Here is a 27,245-nt window from a genome sequence, read left to right on the forward strand (position 1 = left end):
GCGCACAATGGAAGAGAGATTCAAGAGGCAAGCTGGTTCAATTGAGAAGGCATGACCTCAAACCCGTGGCTAGAGGATGGTTGGAGTTTATCCAACGCTCAATCATTCCCACTAGCAACCGGTCCGAAGTTACTTTAGACCGGGCCATCATGATCCATAGCATCATGATTGGAGAAGAAGTGGAAGTTCATGAGGTCATAACCCAAGAACTCTACAAGGTGGCGGATAAGTCCTCTACCTTAGCAAGGTTAGCCTTTCCTCACCTCATTTGTCACCTCTGTTATTCAGTTGGAGTTGACATAGAGGGAGACATCACCATTGATGAGGATAAGCCCATTACCAAGAAAAGGATGGAGCACACGAGAGACCCCTCTCATCATGAGATCCCTGAGATGCCTCAAGGGATGCACTTTCCTCCACAAAACTATTGGGAGCAACTAAACACCTCCCTAGGAGAATTGAGTTCCAACATGGGACAACTAAGGGTGGAGCACCAAGAACACTCCATTCTCCTCCATGAAATAAGAGAAGATCAAAGAATCATGAGAGAGGAGAAACAAAGGCAAGGAAGAGACATTGAGGAGCTCAAGCACTCCATAGGACCTTCAAGAGGAAGGAAGAGCCGCCATCACTAAGGTGGATCCGTTCCTTGATTTCCTTGTTCTTTATTCTTCTGTTTTTCGAATTTTAGTACTTATGTTTATCCATGTTTGTGTCTCATGATCATTAGTGTCTTAGTGTTTATGCCTTAAAGTTATGAATGTCCTATGAATCCATCACCTTTCTTAAATAAAAACGTGCTTAATTGAAAAGGAAAAGAATTGCATGAATTTTGAATTTTATAACAGTTTAATTATTTTGATGTGGTGGCAACACTTTTGTTCTCTGAATGTATGCTTGAACAGTGCATATGTCTTTTGAATTTGTGGTTCATGAATGTTGGCTCTTGAAAGAATGATGAAAAAGGAGACATGTTACTGAGGATCTAAAAAATCATAAAAATGATTCTTGAAGCAAGAAAAAGCAGTGAATACAAAAAAAAAAAAAGAAGCAAACGAAAAAAAAAAAAGAGGAAAAGAGAAAGAAAAAGAAAGAAATAAAGTTGTGATCCAAGGCAATAAGAGTGTGCTTAAGAACCCTGGACACCTCTAATTGGGGACTTTAGCAAAGCTGAGTCACAATCTGAAAAGGTTCACCCAATTACGTGTCTGTGACATGTATGTATCCGGTGGTAATACTGGAAGACAGAGTGCTTTGGGCCACAGCCAAGACTCAATAAAGTAGCTGTGTTCAAGAATCATCATACTTAACTAGGAGAATCAATAACACTATCTGGACTCTGAGTTCCTAAAGAAGCCAATCATTCTGAGTTCCAAAGGATAAAGTGAGATGCCAAAACTATTCAGAGGCAAAAAGCTAAAAGCCCCGCTCATCTAATTAATACTGATCTTCATAGATGTTTTTGGAGTTCATTGAATATTCTCTTCTTTTTATCTTATTTGATCTTCAGTTGCTTGGGGACAAGCAACAATTTAAGTTTGGTGTTGTGATGAGCGGATAATTTATACGCTTTTTGGCATTGTTTTTAGTATGTTTTTAGTATCTTTTAGTTAGTTTTTATTATATTTTTATTAGTTTTTAGTTAAAATTCACTTTTCTGGACTTTACTATGAGTTTGTGTGTTTTTCTGTGATTTCAGGTATTTTCTGGCTGAAATTGAGGGATCTGAGCAAAAATCTGATTTAGAGACTGAAAAGGACTGCAGATGCTGTTGGATTCTGACCTCCCTGCATTCAAAGTGGATTTTCTGGAGCTACAGAAGCCCAATTGGCGCGCTCTCAACGGCGTTGGAAAGTAGACATCCTGGGCTTTCCAGCAATATATGATAGTCCATACTTTGCCCAAGATTTGATGGCCCAAACCGGCGTTCAAAGTCACCTCAAGAAATTCCAGCGTTAAACGCCGGAACTGGCACCTAAATGGGAGTTAAACGCCCAAACTGGCATAAAAGCTGGCGTTTAACTCCAAGAGGAGTCTCTACACAAAAATGCTTCATTTGCTCAGCCCAAGCACACACCAAGTGGGCCCGGAAGTGGATTTTTATGTCATTTACTCATCTATGTACTAGTTCTCTATATATAGGACCTTTTACTATTGTATTAGGGAGAATCTTCTGATCTTTGGAACCTTTTCTTTAGATCTTTTGATCACTTTGGGAGGCTGGCCTCACGGCCATGCCTAGACCTTGTTCTTATGTATTTTCAACGGTGGAGTTTCTACACACCATAGATTAAGGTGTGGAGCTCTGCTGTACCTCGAGTATTAATGCAATTACTATTGTTCTTCTATTCAATTCCGCTTGTTCTTTGTCCAAGATATCACTTGTTCTTCAACTTGATGAATGTGATGATCCGTGACACTCATCATCATTCTCACTCATGAACAAAGTGACTGACAACCACTCTTGTTCTACAAGCATATGAGGCTTAGTGAATATCTCTTGGATTCTTTAACCGGAGTCTTCGTGGTATAGGCAAGAACTGATGGCGGCATTCAAGAGAATCCGGAAGGTCTAACCTTGTCTGTGGTATTCTGAGTAGGATTCAATGATTGAATGACTGTGACGTGCTTCAAACTCCTGAGGGCGGGGCGTTAGTGACAGACGCAAAAGAATCACTGGATTCTATTCCGGCCTGATTGAGAACCGACAGATGAATTCCGCTATGACCGTGACAGGGCATATGCAATCGCTTTCAATGAGAGGATGGGAGGTAGCCACTGACAACGGTGAAACCCTACATGAGCTTGCCATGGAAAGGAGTAAGAAGGATTGGATGAAGACAGTAGGAAAGCAGAGAGACGGAAGGGAAGGCATCTTCATTCGCTTATCTGAATCTCTCACCAATGATATGCATAAGTATCTCTATCTTTATCTTTATGCTTTATTCATCATCTATACCCATTTGAGTCTGCCTGACTGAGATTTGCAAGGTGACCATAGCTTGCTTCATACCACCAATCTCCGTGGGATCGACCCTTACTCGCGTAAGGTTTATTACTTGGACGACCCAGTGCACTTGCTGGTTAGTTGTGCGAAGTTGTGTTTATGCCATGGTATTGAGCACCAAGTCTTTGGAGCCATTACCGGGGATTGTTTTGTGTATTGAAAAGTATTGATCACAATTTCGTGCACCACACTTCTTCCTTGTCTTCAACAATTAAAGCTTCCTCCAATTGTTCCAATACAAAGCAACTTCCTTCATTTCCCAAACTTAGAAATCTTTAATGCTTAGACACTATGAATGCAAAAATGCATATGAAAAACAACAAAAGAGCCAAAACAAGAAAACATCAAGATCAAACAAGAAGACTTACCAAGAACAACTTGAAGATCATGAAGAACACCATGCATGAAAATTTCGAAAAATGCATAATTTTTAAAAACATGCAATTGACACCCAACTTAAAAATTGACACTATACTCAAACAAGAAACACAAAAATATTTTTGATTTTATGATTTTATTAGAATATATTTTTTTTGAAAACATATTTTGGAAAAAGAAAGTAATGAATCCAAAGTCCTCAATCAGAATCCCAGGAATTAGACATGGCTTAATAGCCAGCGAAGCTAAAACATGTTATATGAAACTCTAGAATTCATTCTTGAAAACTCTGAAATTTTTTGAAAATAGGTGATAAATTTTTGAAAGATTTTTGAAAATTTTTTGAAAATAAAACAAAAAGAAATTACCTAATCTGAGCAACAAGATGAACCGTCAGTTGTCCAAACTCGAACAATTCCCGACAACTGCGCCAAAAACTTGGTGCACGAAATCGTGATCTCTAATAATGGCATTCAACTTGATATGCGCATCTACTAACTCAGCACTTTCTTCACAAATTCGCACAACTAACCAGCAAGTGCACTGGGTCATCCAAGTAATAAATCTTACGTGAGTAAGGGTCGATCCCACAGAGATTGTTGGTATGAAGCAAGCTATGGTCATCTTGTAAATCTCAGTTAGGCAGATAATAAATGGTTATGGAATTTTTGAATAATAATAATAGATAAACAGAAAAAAAGATAGAAATACTTATGTAAATTATTGGTGAGAATTTTAAATAAGTATATGGAGATGCTTTGTCCCTGTTGAATCTCTGCTTTCCTACTACCTTCCTTCAATCATTCTTACTCCTTTCCATGGCAAGCTTTATGTAGGGCATCACCGTTGTCAATGGCTACATCCCATCCTCTCAGTGAAAAAGGTCCAAATGCTCTTGTCATAGCACAGCTAATCATCTGTCGGTTCTCGATAATGTCGGAATAGAATCCATTGATTCTTTTGCGTTTGTCATCACGCCCAACAATCGCGAGTTTGAAGCTCGTCACAATCATTCAATCCCTGAATCCTACTCGAAATACCACGGACAAGGTTTAGACTTTCTGGATTCTCATGAATGCCGCCATCAATTCTAGCTTATACCACGAAGATTCTGATGAAGGAATCCAAGATATATGCGTTCGGTCTAAGGTAGAACGGAAGTGGTTGTCAGTCACGCATTCATATGTGAGAATGATAATGAGTGTCACGGATCATTACATTCATCATGTTGAAGTGCAAGGAATATCTTAGAACATGAATAAACTGAATTGAATGGAAAATAGTAGTAATTGCGTTAAAACTCAAGGTACAGCAGAGCTCCACACCCTTAATCTATGGTGTGTAGAAACTCCACCGTTGAAAATACATAAGTGATGGTCCAGGCATGGTCGAATGGCCAGCCCCCATGAACGTGATCAATAGTCTCCTAAGATGAATAATAGATTAAAACTGAGACCAAAGATGTGGTCAAAGACGTCTAATACAATAATAAAATGTCCTATTTATACTAGACTAGCTACTAGGGTTTACAGAAGTAAGTAATTGATGCAGAAATCTACTTCCGGGCCCCACTTGGTGTGTGCTTGGGCTGAGCTTGAGCTTTACACGTGTAGAGGCTTCCTTTGGAGTTGAACGCCAAGTTGTAACGTGTTTTTGGCGTTCAACTCTAGTTCGTGACGTGTTTCTGGCGTTTGACTCCAGAATGCAGCATGGAACTGGCGTTGAGCGCCAGTTTGCTTCATCTAATCTCGAATAAAGTATGGACTATTATATATTTCTGGAAAGCTCTAGATGTCTACTTTTCAACTCCGTTGAGACTGCGCCATTTGGAGTTTCGTAGCTCCAGAAAATTTATTTCGAGTGCAGGGAGGTCAGAATCCAACAGCATCAGCAGTCCTTTGTCAGCCTTCTTATCAGAGTTTTGCTCAGGTCCCTCAATTCCAGCCAGAAAATACCTGAAATCATAGAAAAACACACAAACTCAAAGTAAAGTCCAGAAATGTGAATTTAGCATAAAAACTAATGAAAACATCCCTAAAAGTACCTAGATCCTACGAAAAACTACCTAAAAACAATGCCAAAAGCGTATAAATTATCCGCTCATCAGAACTCAAGAGGATTCTAGAGAAGACCATTAGTGTTTCAAGAAAGAACTGGTCTAGGAAGCTCGATGATGCTCTCTGGGCATACCGAACAGCGTACAAGACTCCCATTGGCATGTCCCCTTACCAGTTGGTCTATGGCAAAGCCTGTCACTTGCTAGTTGAGCTGGAGCATAAAGCTTACTGGGCAGTCAGGTATCTAAATCTTGATTCAGAATCTGCAAGAATTAAGCAAATGCTTCAGTTGAATGAGCTTGATGAATTCAGATACTCAGCCTATGAGAATGCCAAGCTCTATAAGGAGAGAACCAAGTTATTGCATGACAAGAAGATTGCCATCAGAGTCTTTGAGCCAGGACAGAGAATGCTTCTGTATAATTCAAGGCTCAAACTCTTTCCCGAAAAGCTGAAATCCCGATGGTCAGGACCGTTTGTGGTTACCAGAACTTCACCATATGGTCATGTGGAAATACAGGAAGAGAATTCTGACAAGAAATTTACAGTGAATGGCCAGAGGTTGAAGCACTATCTTGGAGGCGAGATCGATCGCCAGAGGTCCGCTCATTTACTAAATTAGCAGAATTAACCGTCAAGCTAGTGACATTAAAGAAGCGCTTGTCGGGAGGCAACCCGATGATTTCGTATCCTTAGTTATTTTCGTAGTAGTAGTTTTCTTATTTATTTGATTTTTATTGAGTTTTATCTAATCATGCAGCTATTTTAGAATAGGAACTGAACACTTCAAAAAAAAGTATAAGAAGAAGAAAATTCACCCGAGAGATAGGCCGGAGTGGTGCTGGAAACGTGCCCTGCGCACAAGCAACTCCACGCGTACGCGTCCATGACATGTGCGTGTCGCATGCGCAATTGCCAGACCACGCGTAAGCGTCCCTGACGCATACGCGTGACCTTGGAAATCAGCATAAATAGGTGTTTGGCCAGCGAGTTGTGATGGCTTGGGGCTGGAATTGTGCTAGAAGCATAATCCTCATCACGCGTACGCGTCCCTGATGCGTACACGTCACTTTCATTTTGTCCCCATTCACGCGTGCGTGTACCTGACGCGCAAGTGTCATCTGTCTATCTAGCCTTCATGTGCATCAACCTGAGAGTTGTGCGCGCGTGAGGATGCCTTCGTGCAATTTGCACAAACTAAGAACACGCGGATGCGTCCCAGACGCGTACGCGTCACTTAAGCTTCATGCGACCCACGCATACGCGTGCTGTACTCGTACGCGTCGATTGCGCCGCATCACTTACCCAGCGCGCCACCCTGTTTTCATTCTCTCTCCCTCCCAAATCCTAATTATCTCTCGTTCTTTCCCCCTTTTATTCTTCTTTTATCATACTAATTACTTTTATGTCCCTCTCTATTTTCATTTTTTCTTTACTTGAGGACAAGCAAACCTTTGAGTTTGGTGTTGACGTTTCGCTTATGGATTTTCTGTTTAGCACCAAAGGGAGATGAATGTTCTTCATGGAGGAATGAGATGGTCACCAGCATAACTGAGGTGGTTGAGTTCCTTTCATTCTATTTCGCTTCCGTTCTTATTTTGTTGTCTTCTATTTTTTGTTGCTTTAATTGCTTGCATGATCTTTAGTACTTTTAGTAAAAAAAAAATTGCCTCATGTATTGCTCACTAAGCTTGAATTCAAAAGAAAAAGAAGTGATGTATTGCATGAGAAATTGAGTTTATATTTAAGAGTATTCTTATTTACTTAAATGTGGTGGTATTATTTGTGATTTTGAATGCATGACATGAACAGTGCATATTTGAATTTGAATCAAAGGATGTTGATATATAAGGAACAGGAATTTAGAGAATTATTATAACTTCTCTTAAATAAACAAAAATTTAATCCTTAAAGCAAAAGAAACAGCAAAAGAAAAAACTATAAAAGCAAGGTCCAAGGCTGTGAGCATCAATGACTAGGGAGGCCAGACATGATTAAAAGCTCAAAGAGTTTTTTTCCTAGTCATATGTTTGTGGTATTTTTATGTCAAATAATCCTTGAGACAGAACACTTCGAGTAGAGACCAAGTGCGTTTGACAGAGTATGTCAAAGGCTTTGAGCACCACTGTCTGGGAGTAACTGAAAGAAAAATCAGAACTTAAAGAGAGTTCCCCAATCAAGTGCTTGTGGTGTTTCTGTGTCAAGTAACCCTTGAGATAAAATATTTAAAGTCACAGCTAGGCTCAAGGTGCAAAGCACCAAAGAAAAATAAATTAAAGAAAATTATGATGTGTTCAAGGATTAAATTGGAGTATAAAGATCAGAGAATTCATAATATGATTTGGATTCTAATTCTGAATGACACTGACGTTCCTCTGATTCAAAGGAGAGTGAGATGCCAAAACTATTCAGGATTGCAGTTGTAAACCCACTATAAGAAGAGACATGAGCTTAATCGAACTCTCATTCTCATGCAAATTCACACCCTAAGCCTATATTAGTTTTGGTTGCTTGAGGACATGAAACAATTCAAGTTTGGTGTTGTGATGCGTGAGCATCTTTCTTATCTTTTTCTAGTGAATTTGCATTTAAATTGTTGAGTTTAATCAAGAATTAATTATCTTTTAGCCACTATGGATGCTACTTTGAGATTCGTGCAATTTTGTTTATTTTAGGTAGCATTTGGCTGGATTTGATGGAGAAGAAGCTTGCACAAATGGAAGGAGCACAAGAATTAATGGAGATTATCAGCGAGGAGTGACGCGTGTGCATACCTGATGCGTGCGCGTGATTTGGAGAGTTGTGCAGCGACGCGTGCGCGTACCTGACGTGTACGCGTGACACGCGAAGAAGACCATCAACGCGTACGCGTGACATGCGCCACGTGCAGAAAATGCAGAAAACGCTGGGGGCGATTTTTGGGCCCCATTTTGGCACTCAAGTAAGGCGCAGCTCTCTGCCAAGTTAGGCGCAGATCCAGTGAAGCCAAGTGGTCCCCACGTACAAGGCGCGGATTATTTAATTGATTCTAATTTAAATTTAAATTTTAAAATAGGAAAAGATATTATTTTAAATTTTAGAAATTAGATTTTAAATTAATTAGGATTAGATATAAAAGATTCGGGGATTCTATTCCAATTGACATTCCATACTTTTACAGTTTACCTGAATCCTTATTTTTCTTCTCTGAACCATGAGAAACTAAACCTCCAATGTTAAGGTTAGGAGCTCTGTCTATTGTATGGATTGATACTATTATTTTCTATTTTAATTCATGTGTTGATTTATATATCAAGAATTGTTTTCGTTCTTTATCTTATGAATTTAGGTGGAACAAAAGTATGACCCTTGTTCTAATTGAGTTCTTGTATAACTTGGAAAAGCTCTTTACTTGAACAACAGCTTGAAAACATATTCTCCTAAATTTCTAATTATATGGACTTAACGGGATACGTGACATATAATCCTCTTATATTTGGGTAATTAGGATTTTTGGGGCATACAAACTGGAATTTGAACTTTACCCTCTAATTGGAATTAATTGACCAAGGAATTAGCGGTTGATAAATTTTAGAGAAGACTAGAAAGGTCTAAGGAATTAGGGTTTAGTCACATATAGTTTTTCAGGAATTAAATCTTGCATGATTATAATAAATTAATAAGAAAAGTCAATCCGGAAAATAGATAACTCTGAAACCTTAACTGCCTTCTTCATATTGTTTTTCCAACTTAATTATTGCCTGTCTTCTGATATTTTGAAGTTCCTGTTTAATGCTTTTGAACACTCAAACACTATTTTCTGCTTGTCTAACTAAGTAAATCACTTAACCATTGTTGCTTAATCCATCAATCTTCATGGGATCGACCCTCACTCACCTGAGGTATTACTTGGTACGACGCGGTGCACTTGCCGGTTAGTTTGTGGGTCATAAATTCCGCACCACCTCCCTTCTTTAATTCTGGGTCAATTGTATGAAACACTTTCTCTAGTCATTAGCGAAATTTGATGAGGTGAATCTTCGATCAATCCCTTTGGTCCCCTTTGAGTTGTAAATCTATGGTTGAAGGCTATACTCAAGCTTTAATTTAGTTTATGATCATGCACAGTGCTCAGAACAGGGACAGGAGGACTCAGAATAAAGAACAAAACACCCTGGAGTAAGGAGCTTTCGAAGGGCTTGGGCGTTAAATGTCAAGAATGGCCTTTAGCGCCAGGAAGGGAGCCAGAGAACCTAGCGTTAAACGCCATGAGGCTGTTTAACACCCAGGAAGGATTACAAAGACTGGCGTTAAACGCCAAGTGGGTGGTTAACTCCCATGAAGGAGGCATTTTTCAACCCACCAAGGGCGCTAAACGCCAGCTGAGCATTTAGCGCCAAACTTGACTTGTCCTAGTTTCAAAAAAAAAAAGAAAAAAAACTGGTGTTTCACGCCACAAAAGGGATAATGTCTTCACCGTTTGGGCGCTAAATGTCAAAGGTGGCATTTATCACCAGCAAGGGGAGTTCAATTCCAAAAATGTGTAAATTGAGATTTCAAACGGTCACTTCCCCTTTCTCACCACTTTTTGACCGTCTACCTTCTCTCTCTTCCCCCACTACTCATCCTCAACCATCAACTTATCTTTTTTCCAACCATTTTCATATCATATCTCATCAAATTCCCATAATATCTTTTCATATCATATCTCCAACAATTAAAATTCACTCCCCTTTTCACCCATTCCCCATAACCGAACCTTAACCCCTATAAATACTATTCTCTACTTCTCTTTTCACCACACCTCTCATCCACACCTTTTCACATCACTCTCTTTTTTCCTTTCTTTTCTCCTCTTGTAACCAAAATTTTCCCTCACCCCCTCCACCTTTCTCTTCCTCTTCCCCTTCTTCCCCTACTCATTTCTCGTATTCTTATCTTTTTCTTTGCTCAAGGACGAGCAAAATCTTTAAGTTTGGTATTGGGGAGCTCTGCTTTTCACCTTCTTCACATTTCTTATAGCATCAAAAGTTGGAGAATCCTTTTCAAGGAAGAGGAAAGAAAAGGCTCCCTCCACAATTTCACATGAGGTCAACCGGTTTTACACTAAGGTTCATGAGAAGCACTATTATAAGATTGTCAGCAAAAAGAAAGTGATACCGGAGGTGAAGTTTGACTTGAAGCCAAACGAGTATCTAGAGATTCAGGAACAGATTCAAAGCAGGGGTTGGGAAGTTCTGACCAATCCTGTGACTAAGGTTGGAGTTCTGAAGGTTAGAGAGTTCTATACAAATCTATGGGTGACTGACAAGCATAGCAAGGATGCATCCAGAGTTCAAGACTTGGCGCACCATGGTCTGAGGGAAGACTCTACAGTTTGGTATGGAGAGAGTGAGGGAGATACTTCAGCTGCCTCCATCCAAAGATGACCCTCACTCCTACACTAAAAGTGTCAGAGCTTATCAAAGACTAGATCAAGTCCTCAAGGATATATGCCTACCCGGAGCACAGTGGAGGAAGGATGCCAAGGGCCAGCCATACCAACTGGGAAGGCAGGATCTGAAGCCAGTTGTTAGAGGATGACTGGAGTTCATTCAGCGCTCCATCCTCCCCACTAGTAATCAGTCTGAGGTTACTGTAGACCGAGCTGTGATGATTCACGGCATCATGCTCGGCAATGAGGTGAAAGTTCACCATGTGATCCCTCTAGAGATATACAACATAGCAACATAGACCTCCACCTCTGCTAGATTATCCTTCCCCCACCTCATCTTCCGCTTATGTGAGGCTGCTAATGTCCAGATTAATAGAGACATTCTTATTGCAGTTGATAGACCAATCATTAGGAGGGGTATAGAGTATGCTCAAAAATTTAGACAAGAACCACCTCAGGAGGCAGTTCTCCCTCCTCAGTAGGAGCATCCTGAATCACCTGAGGGACACTATCTTCCTCCGCACGAATACTGGACTCAGCTGGCGGTATCCATTGGACAGTTGATATCTACTATGGATCAGCTGAAACAGAAGCATAAGAGCCAATCTACCATCCTCCACAAGCTGATGGAGGAGCAGTAGAGACAGGGACGTGAGCTGGAGGATTTGAAGCGATGGAGTGGATTCTCAGCAGAGAGCAGCAGCCACCATGACTAAGGTGGTTGAGTTTCATTACCTTATGCCTACCCTATTTCTTATTTTCAGTATTTTTATCTTGTTCCCTGTTATTTACTTATTTGAGTCTTTGCATGATCACTAGCAGTCTTTTATTGCTTGCTAATTTAGTTATTTATTTTGTTATTTTATATTTATTTTGAAAGATGTCTCATGTATTGCTCACCGAGCTTGAAAAAAAATCAAAAGAAAAAGAAAAGAAATAGTAAAATGCATAAGGCTTGAGTTATTTATATTATGAGTTTTTCTAGTTACTTTGATGTGGTGGCATTATCTTTAACTCTAAATGCATGAATAAATAATACATATTTGATATTGAAGTTAAGAATTTTGGTTTTTGAAGTACAGGAACTTAGAGAAGTATTATGAATTCTCTAACCTAGTAAGACATTGATCCTTGAAGCAAAATAAGCAGCAAAAAGAAAAAGAAAATAATAAGAAAGAAAATAAAAAGAAAGGTCCAAGACTTTGTGCATCAATGGTTAAGAGGGTCAAAATTGATCTAAAACTCAAAAGAGTGGTTTTTCCTAACCATATGCTTGTGGTGGAATGTGTCAAGTAATCCTTGAAACAAAACACTAAGAGTTGTGTCCAAATGCAATTATAGAGTATGCCAAAGGCTCTTAGCGCCACTGATTGAGAGAAATTAAAAGAAAAACTAGAACTCAAAGAATTCCTCAGTTAAGTGCTTGTGGTGCTTTTGTATCAAATTAAGCTTAAGGACAAAATACTTAGAGTCACGGTTAGACTCAAGGTGCAAAGCACCAAGAAAATGAAAAGAAAAAGCTGTGTTCAAGGATCAATTAAAGCTTAAAGAAGAAAATCCATAATGTCATCTGAGTTCTAGTACTGAAGGTTATTAATATTTCTGAACTTCAAAGGATAGTGGATGCTAAGCCTATTCAGAGTTAGAGTGTCATTAGCCCCACTCAATAACTAGACATGAGCTTAAATGAACACTCAAGTCCTAAGCCTTTGTCTCTTCTTTTCTCAGTCCTAGATTGTTTTAGTTACTTGAGGGCAAGCAACAGTTCAAGTTTGGTGTTGTGATGCGTGAGCATCTTGTACCCTTTTTCCCTCTATCTTTTAGTCATTTTCAGTAATATTTACTAAGTTTTATTATATTTTAGTGCAAAAATCCTCTTTGGAGGCTACTTTGAATTATTTTAGTATTTTTATGATTTCAGGTGAAATTCGGAGCAATTTAGCAAAGTTTGGAGCAAAAAGAAAAATACTTAGAGCAACCGTCTTAGGCACTAAACGTCAAGTTGGTGTTTAGCGCCAGCAAGCCAGCATTCCAGGGACGTCTCTACCCATTCTAGGCGCTAAACACCCATCTAGCGTTTAGTGCCAGGCAGCCTGAACCGAATCCACCCTCTTGAAACATCTCTAGCTGGATTTAGCTTTTATTAGTTATCTTATCTTTTATTTTTGTAATTTTTATTTACAAACAATATCTTTTAGTTTTAGGATTTAATATTTTATTTTATTTTCAAATCAAATTAGGTTAGATATAAAAGGGAAAATATTCACCCTTTAGAAGGGAGATCTTCTCACTTTCGCACTTTCACACTTTTCAGAACCGTTGTTTTCTCTAAAAGTCATGAGCCACTAAACCTCCTTGGTTAAGGTTAGGAGCTCTGTTTATTTCTATGGATTAAGACTATTACTTTTATATTTTAATTAATGTATTGATTCAATTTCAAGGATTACTTTCGTTCTTAATTTTACGAATCTGAGTGGAACGAGAGTATGATCCTTATTCAAGATGCGTTCTTGTGACCCTCAGGAGAGGTCTCTCATCTAAACAATGCTTGAAAGTAAATTCCTCCTAAATTGCTAATTACTTGAACTAATCTGGATACATGACATATAATCTGTTTAGCCTTGGATAATTAGGGGTTTTGTGGCCATAAACTAGATTTGAACTTAACCCTCTAATCGGAATCAAGTGACCAAGAGATTGGCGGTTGATGAAGGTTAGAGGAAACTAGATCACTAAGAGATTAGGGTTTAGTTAATTACGGTTTGCCATGAAATGAATCTTACATGATTAAAATAGTTCGTAAGAAAACTTGATCCGAAAAAGTAAACATCTCTCATACCTTAACTATTTCTCTCATTGATTTCTACTCCAAACGTATTGTTGCTTTCTTTACTCTTGATTTACTGTTTAATGCTTTTAAAACCCAAAAAACCAACTTTTCTGTTCGTCTGACTAAGCCAATCAGTTGACCATAGTTGCTCAGTTCCTCAGTCCTCGTGGGATCGACCCTCACTTACCTGAGGTATTACTTGGACGACCCGATGAACTTTCTGGTTTAGTTGTGGATATTCTCAAAATCCGCACCAAACTACCAACTCCAAAAGAAAGATCCTCAAACCCTGGGCATAAATATAACTAGTGTTGTCTATTACCGGGGCTTCAGCGATAAAATTCATGGTCGAACGAAGATCGCTGGATATCCTCCAGGTACCATGTTTCCTTAAGACTTCAATCATTGCATTTCTTACTCATATTATATTTTCTATGCATTTTCAGCTACTCGGCCTACAGAAATTTCTGGTGATGCTCTTGACCCCAAGCCAGTCGAAGAGAATTAGGAGTCAGATGAAGATGCCTCTCCGAAGAAAACGAAATCCAGGAGAGGTCGAGGCCAAGGAAAGTCGAGTGAAGCCATTCTTTTCTAAAAGAAATGTGAGGCTGTCGACATTCTTCTTAGTGCAAATCCTAAAAAAGTACAAAGAACACATGTCACCATTTCTTCTAAGGTATTTTTGTAGTACCTTTAAGCTTATAGTCAAAGTTTGTTTTGAATAAATACTTAGTAGCTCTCCTGCTATCTCTTTTATTCTCAATCTAAACAGTCGAAGCAAAACTCCAAGTCTCGGGTCAAAGTAGAAAGTCATTCTGAACTAGAGGTTGACCCATTCGATATCGAGACTAAAGTAACTCAACTTGCTCCTCCCACAGTTCCTCGACCAATGGCTATACCATCCATTCCCGTTCTAAGTCCAGTACAGCCCATTCCATCGACTGCTGCCTCTCAGGGCTCGACTAATTCTCTATTGGTAAATTTCTTTACCATTTTCATATTTCATTTTAACTGTTCATATTCACACTCATTGCCTATCTCTTGTAGGCGAGCTATATGCCTTTGCCAAGTGATGCAGAAACACATCAAGAGTCAGGTCTTGTTTTAACAACTGCTGCAGCCATTTCTATAGTCACCCCAAACACAAATCAGGTTGTTGTCGAACAGGATTTGGAGCCTCCTTTCAATGTTCCTCCTACACCAAAGGCTAAGGATTTAGACTTTGAAGACTTCAACTTCGACCTTGCCAACATTTTGTCTGAAGCTTGACAAGTATATTCCTCAGACGGGACTAAGGTGCTCTCTTCCTCTAATCCATAACTGAATCTTGTGCCCTTAGTTCCAAAATCAATGCCAGGGGCACCGACCCATGAAGAAGTCATTTCTCCCCAACCTCAAACACCACCAGGTCTTGATCCTTTAGGTGTCAAGAAAGTGAACACAATTCTCAATTGCCTTAATTAACCTTTAGAAGATATCAACAATAATGCTAACTCAAAGGTTCAACTACTTGATGCTCTTAGATTTTTGGATAAAAAAATTTTCATTGAGGTTCATACAGCTATAGGGGTCTTCATCAAAGATATATATAATCATATCTCTAAGTTTGAAGTTGCTGAGAAAAAATTGAAGAAGTCGATTGAGGCGTTGGCTAATCATGACACCCAATTGAAGAAATTTGATATGGCCAAGTCTCAAATCAAATAAGTTTTATCAGAGGGTCAAACTAAAAAGCAAATCCTGACATCGAGAGTTGAGGTTCTTAGGAAAGAGTTAGCTGAGTTAAAGGCTAGCAAAGAGAAAGTTGTTGTCACAAATTCAACTTTGACACTTCGACTTCAGAAGATCCAGAAAATGTATGATTCTTAAACTTCAAGTCGTCCTACCTTCGTCGAAGCAGTAACTCTAGCCATACAGCCCAAGATGAAATCTCTGATGTTTCTGTTGCTCTGGGTTGAAAACTAGAAGACTTGAAACTTAAGTTTAGAACTGTGTTTGAATTTTGATTTTGTGTCTTTTGTAATTTTAATGATGTTTCAACTATATTTGTATGAACTTCTCTTCTATAGAATTCATCTTTTGATTTAATAACAATGGTATAACTTGAGATATTTGCCATTTATATGCCCTACTTGTCGATCGGTTTTTATATCTCTTAGCTCATATGCATTGTCATCAAATATTTTTTGCCCTGGAAAGGTCCTTCCATAAAGGTGACCATTTTTCTTTAACTTGCTCAGTGAAAAGTATCACTTTTAAAACCAAGTCATCAACTACAAATCTTTTATTCTTTACCTTTTTGTTGTATGACTTAGCTATCAGTTCTTTCTGTCGAATCATTCTATCTAATGCAGTTAGTCGAGATTGATCTAATTCATCTATCATACTTGACCAGTATTTTTTGACAGGCAAATCATTTTATTTTTTCACTCTAATAGTTTATAAATTTATTTCAAGTAATAAAACAACTTTATGATCATATACCAGCTCATAAGGTGTCAAACCTGTGGCCTTTTTAGGTGAACACCTATATGCCCATAGTACTTGGCTTAGAGTATTATGCCAATTTCGAAGTTGTCTCCCTATATGTTTTTTTATTAAAATTATTAGAATTTTATTAATGGCTTCGACTTGGCCATTAGCTTGTGCATAATAGAGAGTCGAGTGCATTATCTTAATACATTGTGATTCAACAAACCCCTTCATTTATCGACCTGTAAACTTGGTCCCTTGATCACGTGGTCAAAGTCTAAAGAATGACGAATCTATGAATAATCGACTTCTCAATAAAGTCGATTATCTTAGCTTGGGTAACCTCTTTCATGGGCACACAGCTTTCACCCGTTTTGTAAAGTAATCGACTATCACCAAGATAAACTTATGCCCCTTAGTCGAAGGAGGGTGAATCATTCCTATTAAGTCGAGAGTCCATCCTTTGAATGGCCATGACTTGACTATAGAATATAAGTCAAAGGTGAGGACTCTTTGAATAGGTGCATGCCTTTGGTGTAAGACCCCGAATTTTCAGAAGTTCTATTACAAATTATTTTTTAATTAAATCAAGTTTTGATAAATTGAGTTTAGTTAATAATATGAACTAAAAGAAAATTAATTACATTATCTCTAATTTTAAATTAGAGTACTTATTTTAAACTAATTAGTAAGATGATAAATAAATAATGTTCTTGAAATAATTTTAACGGATTACATTTAGTTTTCAATTACTACCCTACCCTCCAATTTTATCAAAATACCTAAATTAATTGTCATTTTAATTAACACTCTCTCTCATCATCTCTCTGCAATGCCATCACACACACACAACACTGATCAAAGAGAGAGTAATTGAAGGAAGGAAGAAAGGGAGAAGAGAAGAAGAGGGAAAGGAAGGAGAGGACGACAATGGCTAGGACTCCGCCGCCATCGTCGTCGTCGTGGCTGGACAGGTAGAGGACCGAAAAGAAGAGAAGGAGGCGCGCGACAGAGAAGAGGGAGGAAAAGATAGTTCCACGTCACCGTCGTGTCTATCGCAGGCGTAGAAGACCTTCGCCATGGCTAATGCGGTTGAGTCCGTTGCCGAACTAAGCTAAGGAAAAGGATAGAGGTGCAACGAGAGAGAAACTCCGAGGGAGAAGGTCGCGACGGAAAGTGCTGTTGCGGTGGTTGCTATCACCGCCAAGCTCAGTTGCCAGAGCTGTCAGAACAAATAACTGAATTAAAGCAACAGAAAAGAAACAAACAGAATTAAATTGAGATTAAGAGAAATTAAATAATTTAATAAAAAGAAAAAAATACTAAATGTTGGAAAAGAAAAAAAACAATAAAATGAACAAAGAAAGAAAATTGACTCTAGAAACTCACTTACACTTGCATTCTATGATCTTTCGTTGTATTGCTGAGACTGAAAATTTTTGCAAAATTTTGTGTGACTGTGAAGTGTTTTGATTGAAGTCCCTGAATTCTTCTGAACTTTTCTTATTTATAGACCATAAGAAGTAAACTGTAGACACGATCTAACTTCCCCTTCTTTCTCTGAATTTTCATGACCCATGACCTTATCTTAACTATGAAGAATCTTGACTACTCCCAAGTCTGACATCCCACATCCTCTCTCACCTTGATCTCGAAATCCCACGTTCTGTATAACACTTCTAGATAATATCACATGTGATTATCTCATTTCGATTTTTGAAGCTACTAACTCAACTCTTCTTCCATGATAAGTCGAACTCTTGTGCTAATATTTTTCATAGAACAACTTATGTATATGATATTTCGACTTACATATCATTTGCTCTATTATTTATATGGGTCAAATGACATTCTATTTCACTATGGTTAAATTGTTCATAATATCAAATTTTTATGCTAACAAGAATAATTTTCTTTTTATTCAATTTCAATCTATCTTTTTTATTTTTTCTTTCAAATACAATTTATCTTTTTTATTCAACTTCTATCCTTATCTTTTTTGTTTCTCTCTTATTTCATATCAGCAACACACCCATTAACAATAATAATAAGGATGAGTTTGTGTCGGGCACTCTGATTGATGGACCAACCTGGTTCCTCATTGATCCAGCTGCCTATTTCATATTTATCATATATTCTGTCAGTATTACATTGGGGCTTTGAAGCGATGCAGGAGGATAATCTCTTCAACATTGTAGGAGATGATTATAATACATATAGAAGTGTCGAGTTTTGTAGGGAACACAAGTTTAAAAGTAGGAAAGTTGCGCTTATGCCCATATGGGTTGAACTCGGATATTGATAAAGTCCTTAATGCCACTGTTAATTTTTCATTTTGAACTCTTCTATCAGTAAATTATTAGATAGAATAAAAACGTAAATTTTTTTACGTTTGCATATATTGATAATTATTTTATTTATTAAAAAAAATGTATTATTTGGCCTTTTTTTTTTTTTAATTGTTCTCTGAGACTTCTGTACAGAGAGGGAGGACAAATGCTATCGGATAACATATTAATTCTTTGGACTTTGTTAGATAAACAATAACTTTTGTAAATAATGTGAACAATGTATTCTAAAATTAGTCCAATAGAATAAAAATACATTACACTCCAAATTACCCACATAAATCTTAATATTAGGATAACCATTCACACACCTAATAAATTAAACATCCAATATATTCATTATTTACATTGTTTGGTATTTTCGTTATCTACCGATATTTTTCCTAATTCTCTTACTTGTTCAGACGTGGCCTAACCCTTCTCAAAAATTGGAAGTATAAAATGTTTTTATATTTTTCATGGACTGTTGTTGCCAAAGCCTGTTACATTAACCAAGATTACATATTTACATATTACATATCCTTGTTAGCTTGAGACCTTGAGTCCACATTCTATTCAACGTAAATTTTCAGAGTACTGTACTTTTCTGCTTTTCTCCTACTAATTTTGTTTAGAAGCTTTAACATTTTTTCAAGTACACCTGGAACTTTAATGCAGTAATAGATGCTTTTCTTCACATATTAATGAGAATTAAAAAAACATACTCAAACTGAAATTGGAAAATTAGGACTGAGTATTCTGTTTAGTGATTAGAAAATTAGAATTACAATTTCCGTCTTAAAATTTCAATCTCAAGATACAATTTCAATTTCTTGTTCGTGTTTGAACTGAGACTAAATTAAGTCTCTGTATTGTATTTAATGTAAAATATACTGAATTAAATTACATTTAAATATTATGTTTGAAATTTAAAAAGTAAATGAGAGTATTTTTAAAAAGAAATGTTAAAGTTTCGGTTTTCTCTTTTTTCACTTTCTAGAGATACTAAAGAGAGTTCCTTCTGTCTCCACTTTCTAGAGATAATGGGATAGAATTTGAGAGACTGAAATTCAATATTATGTTTGTTGGCCCAGAAACTGATACTAAAATTTTAGTTTTTATCTCCAAAATTTCAATATTTTAGTACCTCCAAAAGTAGGGACACATAGGATTGAAATTTTTTAGAACAGAACTTTAATAACATTTTATACCTAAAATATTCTCATTTTAATTAATTAATTAATTCCTACGAAAAGTTAAAAGTTTTAAGTATCTTGGGTGCATCATACAAGATAATGGAGAGATTGAACAGGATGTAAATCATAGGATCCAAGCAGGTTGGTCAAAATGGCGGAGTGCATCTGGTTTTATATGCGACAAAAAAGTGCCTTTAAAACTTAAAGGTAAATTCTATCGCACCGCTATAAGACCGGCTATGCTATATGGTACGGAGTGTTGGGCGGCTAAAGGGGAGCACGAACATAAGCTGAGTGTGGCAGAGATGAAGATGTTGAGATGGATGAGTGGTCATACGCGATTGGATAAAATAAGGAATGAAGATATAAGGGAGAGAGTTGGAGTAGCACCCATTATGGAAAAGATGGTTGAATCGCGTCTCAGGTGGTTTGGACATGTGGGAAGAAGACCGATAGAACATCCAGTCAGGAGGGTGGATGAGATGGAAGATGGACAAAGAGCGAAAGGCAGAGGAAGACCTAAGAAGACCATCCGTGAGGTGGTCAAACGAGATCTACATGTAAACGGTCTCTCTGTAGACATGATACATGACAGAGCACAATGGCGTCGTTTGATTCATGTAGCCGACCCCACTTAGTGGGACAAGGCTTTGTTGTTGTTGTTAATTAATTAATTCCAATTCTACCCTTATACAAATTAAATTAGAGCTTCATTCTTATTTCATCTGTTTCCCATTTTACACCAAATACAATATTAAGAATTACTTCGGTCTCTAGTTCTTAGTCTCAATCTTTAAGTCTATCTTTCTTCCAAATGCTACCTAAAATGCTACCTAAAGACTACCAAACAATATTGAGTTTCAATGTCTGAAAACAAGCACTTGCTTCAAAAATACTCTTATTTGAATTTTTAGATTCTAAATCTATTTTTCTAATATTATTAAGACATAACTCAATATGGTATATTTTTGGGTTCCAGGGGCGCATATGTTTTAAACGGTCATTCACTTGTGTTCCCACTAAAAAATGCGTGCATTCTAGTTTTGGCAACATAAGGATCAGAAACGAAAGTTGGCATTAGATTTTTTTTTTTTAAATTACGTGCAACAGAACTCCCCTATCTATCTTGAATCTTGATGGATAATATGTGCAGAATGTCACAAGAAGCTTGATCCCACTTATTCCAACGCCCTTCTCTCTATTCCAAGTGCAGAAACTTCGCTAGCAGGTTCGCTGCTTTGTTCGCCAACCTTGATTAATCTAAGCTAAATATATACTTTGGACACTAACTAGGATGATTGGGGAGGTAAACATAACAACCTATTATCATTTTAGTTTAAAATAATTTATAATAGAAAAAATTAATTGTTTTGAATAACCTATCGCCCATTATTAATTTAAATATTTTATACTGGAAAACATTTAATTGTCTTGCAAATTGAGTTTTGACAGACATTTATGTCCTAGTAGAATAAAAGAACTCCTTAAGCCTAGAATCATCAAATAATAAAGAAAAATAAAAAAGTATTCCTTGAGGGCATTCCACATTACAAACAGGGTGAAAGACAAAGGGTACGAGGGTTAAAATACATTGAAATGGGAGATGGCAAACTGATTTCAAATATACCATCCTCACATTACAATTTCTGTAATCATACACCTAGCACAACTAAGGAATCAACCTATAAACTGTTAATTTATGAAAACCTAGACCCAACAAAATATTCAGATTGTATCCCCGGATATTTCAGACCCACAAAAAATATTGTATCCATAGTACGGCAGTACCTTCTCTCGAGGCCTGTATGCACTACTTCAGTCTTCTCCTTTAAACTTAGCTTCGTAGACCTGAGGTTGCTGCAACACAAACAATTTCTTAAAATATCTAGAGCTGGAAATTATCTGCAGTCAAACATGACTGGACCCTTGAGGGCAAGAGAATGTTTGGACGGTCAAAGATAAGAGTAGTTAAATAAAAAAAAAAACAAGTACAGAATTATAGGGACTATACTTTCTAATCTGCCATTTTATGTCTGATCTTAAAATTTTATCAGATCTGAAGAAAATAAATAAGCAAAAGGAAACTCGAGGCTAATAAGTACCATGAACACAGCTGAAATCAATCTGCGTGCAAACCATCTCAAGTGCATTGCCCGTTGTGCAGCGCTTGCTGCTTCCACCGTTTCAAACCGCAAATATACAAAACCCGCACTTCTTCTGCATAAATGGCAAAGTAGTAGAGTTGATTCAACTCAAGTAAATTGTGAAAATTAAAATTGACATTAAAAAAAAGACGAAGTAAAATTATTCCTCATAATTAAAGGAACCATGTCATGCATTTATAAACTTACTTGTCAACATAAATATGCTTCACCCGGCCATATTTAGAACACTCTTCTTCTACATCCTCTTTAATGTCTATATCAAAATCTGGCTCAGTCTGCATTGTAATACTTGTCATCAGTACTTTATTTGATATGACAGTGCATGGTAAGCATAAAGTATATATAGTCAGTTAGTCACAAACCTCGGTGCTAGGGTCAAACATATTCTTCAACAGCAAACACTCACTGGGGATCCCTACAGGTTCTGCCACTGGAGTAGGCAAAATTTGAGTTGGGAGAGCAGGTGCAGGTATTATACCTGGATTACCAATAGGCAAACCCATGGTTGGCTGAATAGGAACAGCCCCATTCACAGCAGGCACCCCATTGCTGCATTATTGAAATCCGTGAAGATGGCAAACAGATCCATCATATATAAGACAAAAATACTATAGAGAAAGCACAAACCTTCCAGGAAGGCCATGGCGGTCTGCCAACTTCTGCATAAGCAATGCTCTTGATTGTGCATTTAAAGCCTTCACCCAAAAACCCATAATAGATGAGCAAGGAACTCATTGCGAATAAGAGAGTGGCCAATAAAATCAAATAGCAATATAAGGGCAGAATAAAGGAGACAGAAGTTCAGGACATGCCGCAGATAAAAAGAAATGCAGCTTCATACATCAATAAGACTAATCTGGAACGATGAAAGATAAGGAGAAAAGAGTAAAGGAGGACGGGGCAGTGGGGAATCAAATAGAAATTCGGATAATTAACCTGAGAAGTAAAAGCAACTGCTTCTAAGCTACACTTTTAGTAACATTTAGTTAATTTTCAGCAACCATTATGCTGCAATGCGAATTTCTTGACTTTTCTGGAAACTAAATTTTTAAATATTCTATATACCAGGTTTGAACTTACCAATCCACCTTCATCATCATCAAGATCTGCAGATTTTGCAGTTGTATCTTGGCTCCCAACATGATCAGTTACAGATGAAACCTGATTTGGCAAACATCAGACTCAGAGAACCACATGATCATCACTGAAAACATACACCATAGAGAAACAGAAAAAATCAACACAACTATTCCTACCTTGATAGTCCTGCCAGCAATCTCCAATTTTCCGTTTAAATTCTGTGCTGCCTTGGCATGTTCAAGATGGGCAAACTGTCCAAATTCAATCAACACAAGAAACATGAATACCAATATATACAGGAGAGGTATTATTCAAAGTTGAGTGTTAGAAACGAACTTGAACAAACCCAAAACCTTTGCAGTGTCCTGTCTCCAAGTCAAGAGGCAGTTGTACAACCTCCACTGGCCCAAATGGCTCAAAAATCTTGAAGAAAAAAAAAGATGTTAAAATACGATAAATGGCACAGTATCCAATCAAGATTATAATTATTGACATCAAACAAACTACAGAAAGTAATCAAATATACAAAAATTAAATGGTTGATCTTTATGGAGAAACAAACTCTGCCAATTTTATTGATGTTCGATCTGCACTCAGCGCTGATCGCGGCAGTGGCTCAATCGAGGCCAAATATTGTTATCCAGAACACACCAGATAATGACAAGCGATAAATGGCTAAAATACCTCTCGCAGCTGACTCTCAGTCATGTTGAAATGAAGATTGCCCACATACAGCTTTCTGTCCATGGCACCATATGGTCCTGCTACGCCAGCAGCTCCAGTGGAAGCAGTAGATTGAACAAGGTTCTTTTCAGCCTCAGAAGGTTTCACCATTACAGGTTGACCAAGAAGAAGCTGGCCAGAAAGAGCAATTGCCATTGGCACTGACATTGCATCATAAAATTCAATGTACCTGCAGCCTCCCCATGAACTTGCATCAAGATTTCAGAACTAGATATGCAAAATTTGCAATCAAAACTTACAAAGCATACACAGCAAAGAGATTGGTGGAAACAAAAACTTTAGTGCAGACAGCTCAAGCTGGGTTTCTTTTGATGTATCTGACTCGTGTACAGAAAACGTTAGCCTGTCATAATCAAAATACAAAGCTAAGGCATATTTAAAATTGCCAATTCAATGGAGAGAAATGGGAAGACCATATGAGAATGAAGATACAGGTAACCCAAGACAGGGAGGATTAGCAACGGAAACTCATCTACTTTGCTTCTTTTATATGCGGAGGTTACGTAGCAATTCAATTTCAATTTTTTTTGTTTTTGGGGGGGGGGGGGGGGGGGGGGGAGAGATGGGGAATATTCAACCTTGGCAGTTGTCAACTGCTGTAAAGATTAGTAAGGTAGCTCAGTTGCCAAATAGCTCTAGAAGACAAACAGAACCAAATCCATAAGCATCTCATCTAGACACCAATGGCATTTTTCCCACCCAAAAAATGAAAATCAGAAGGAAATAAACTAAAAGGGCTTATCAGCATACCAATGAAATTATCACTGTATACAAACTGAGAGGAAGAAAATTGGGAATAGGACCAAGCAGAAAACCAAGATTATGTATGTTGTCTACCTTGAGTACGCAGCATGAATTGATTAAACATGAGTGCAAGGTATTCCCACCATCCCTCATCATTATCGCATTGCTAGTTCATTTAAGAATACAGTTAAACATGATTCTTAGAAGTTGGTATCCTGGTATCACAATAGCACATGCGTATAAATTTTAAATTATTTGAAAATAAAGCCATACCCAACTCCTTTAGAACGTCTTGAGTTTCTATCCATGATCAGACGAACATCTCTAACCTAGGAGGGCAAAAAATAAAAGTAACATTAGATGATATTCATTCGACAAGAATCATCATACAAAGATACATATATGCTTGACATGTCACCCTTGGAATTCAAATACCGACTTTGTTGCATTGAAAACCTCATGATGCCCCATCTTATTCATGGAAGACAGACACAGAAAAGTTGGGACACAGTAAAATTGTTATACTACTCAAAAGTTAAGGCAGGTCAAAATTGCCAGCAACATGCATTAGTCCTTCTTAACAAACTAGCAATTATAGAATCTACAAAAGTAGTTATTAATCATAGGGCGAAAAGATAAGAGCATCTATATACTGAAACTTTTAATACTAAAGTATACTAGAAATCTAGAATACAAGCCACCGGATTGTCGGAAGTCTTTAAAGTTCCGAAGGCAAAGAAATGTAAAAAATTGAAAACAACTAACCTTGCCAGCTTTTGAGAAGAATTCATATACATCTCTCTCTGTTGCTTTTAAGGGCATCTGCATGCAGAGACATAGCATATAAGCAATCAACGGGAAAAGCGATGAAATATTCAAGTATGCTAGACCTTTAAGATTGATATTGATAGTAATATTTAAAAACTGACAGAAGTGGGGCTTATCCTATCAACCTGATAGGCAAAAACAGTTCTCTGATCCCTTTCTGGGTCTGCCTCGGGCTCCGCAGCCTCTTTTTTATCCCTAAACCTCCTGAAATTAAATTAAACTTCATCCGTAAGGAGGAGGAGGAGGAGGAAGGAAAGGGGGGTGGGGAGAAAGTAAATAACAAAGCTCGTGATAGTTACATCTGATACTTATATAAGATCATTTGAAGCTGTTTCAAATATATTTATGAACACCAATAAAGCAATGATACAATACCTCCCTGAAGAATGCTGTTGAATGTTAAAATGCCACCGATCTAATGCATGAAAGAGGGACTCAATACTGACCAAAGTAACTATGTGAGTGAGATCTACATGCAGCTTGAATACCACTGAAGAAATACGGATTGCATGAAACAGTAGCACTAAAAGGATGAAAGTAGCTAATGCAAGTAGTATTGAAGAAAAGGAGTGTGATCATTGAATTCAGCCATTAACAAATCTAAAACGAAAGCAAGTAGCTGAAGAGGGACAGCTACTGAGCTACATATTAAGTTAAATAGCAACGAGAATTGAAGAGTAACCAGTGAATTGAGAGAACATTGATACGAGTAGAAAAATTAAAACCTAACTCAGAAAAATTGGAGATTACCGGCCATCGCGAGATTCGAAATCTGGTTCTCTTTCTCTGTCTCTGTCTCTCTCGGAACGACTCCTGCTCCTCCTGGATCTCTCTCTCTCCTCTCTCTCTTTCTCCTTTTCCTTCTCCCTCTCCCTCTCCCTTCTCTCGCGTTCCTTTTCTCTCTCCCTATCTCTCCTCTCCCTCTCCTTGTCCCTATCTCTATCTCTGTCTCTGTCCCTCCTCTCTCTGTCCTTATCCCGATCCCTCTCCTTCTCTTTTTCTCTGCTGCTCCTCTCCCCGTCCCTATCCCTATCCCTATCCTTCTCCCTCTCGCTGCGGTGGCGCTCCCTGTCACGGCTGGACCGTTCGCGGTCACGGTCACGGTCCCTCTTGGAGCCAGTGGTGTCGTCGTCGTCGTGCCTGGAGCGCTTGGTGCGCTTGTCGTCGGCAGCGTCGAGATCGTCGTCAACGTCACGCTTGCGGTAAGACCTATCTGTTCTGTCGGTGGAGTCCTTCTTCTTGAGCTTAGAGGAGTCTTTGTCGTCGTGGTCCTCCACTGTCTTCTCCAAGTATTCGTACTCGTCGAAGTCCATTTTTTAGGGTTTCTCTAACACTCAGTGAATGGTGCCGCGGAAACGGAGAACTATCTATCAGCTCTATTGTCAACTATGAATTCTAGGGTTTTGGTTTTTATTATATTATTTCGCTTTTTTCTTCTCTTGGCAATTGGAATATGGAAAGAGCCAAAAAGGGTGTTTGGTTGGCTCCTCGGCTGTGTAATCTAGAAGAGCTTGAATTCCTATCCAGATTAAAAAATTAAAAATTATTATGTGCATTAACTAAACTTAATCATCATATATTTGGAATTTTTTTCTAGAATAAAATAAAAAATATTTTATTTTTTTAAAAAAATAAATCTCATTTTATTTTCTGAGACTTAATTTTTTGGCCACCACTCTCCTCGGCAAATCTCATCATTTTATATAAGGTGTTTGTATAATACTGAAGTTGAACAATCACAAAATTACTAGTATCTCACTGTTTTTTATCTTCTATTTTTCTATAAAATATTTAAAATTTTATTGTTGTTTATTCATTATGATTGTAAAATAGTATATGATTAAGATAGATCTATTGTATTTAATTATGCGCAATCGATACTTGCGTATATGTCACCTAAAATAAAAGATTTAACAACGTTAAAGAATTTTATAGATATCTGAGAGAAATAGATAACACTTTATTTTACAAAAGATATATTCGTATTATTCATAGATCACATCT

General features: G+C 37.6%; 1 protein-coding gene across 1 annotated transcript; it reads right to left on the reverse strand.

Annotated features, from left to right (window-relative positions):
* Positions 1-21,152: 21,152 nt before the first annotated feature.
* LOC130968589 (uncharacterized) lies at positions 21,153-26,688 on the reverse strand. Its single transcript, XM_057893940.1, has 13 exons — positions 25,992-26,688; positions 25,367-25,445; positions 25,179-25,235; positions 24,687-24,742; positions 23,610-23,838; positions 23,262-23,348; positions 23,102-23,176; positions 22,926-23,006; positions 22,473-22,540; positions 22,208-22,394; positions 22,032-22,120; positions 21,783-21,897; positions 21,153-21,537 (listed from the first exon to the last, which is right to left on the reverse strand). Exons 1-13 carry the CDS (start codon positions 26,552-26,554, stop codon positions 21,496-21,498), a joined length of 1,728 nt encoding a protein of 575 aa, XP_057749923.1. The 5' UTR covers positions 26,555-26,688; the 3' UTR covers positions 21,153-21,495.
* Positions 26,689-27,245: the final 557 nt, after the last annotated feature.

This window comes from Arachis stenosperma, chromosome 3, assembly GCF_014773155.1.
Source record: "Arachis stenosperma cultivar V10309 chromosome 3, arast.V10309.gnm1.PFL2, whole genome shotgun sequence".
NCBI classification, from domain to species: domain Eukaryota; kingdom Viridiplantae; phylum Streptophyta; class Magnoliopsida; order Fabales; family Fabaceae; genus Arachis; species Arachis stenosperma.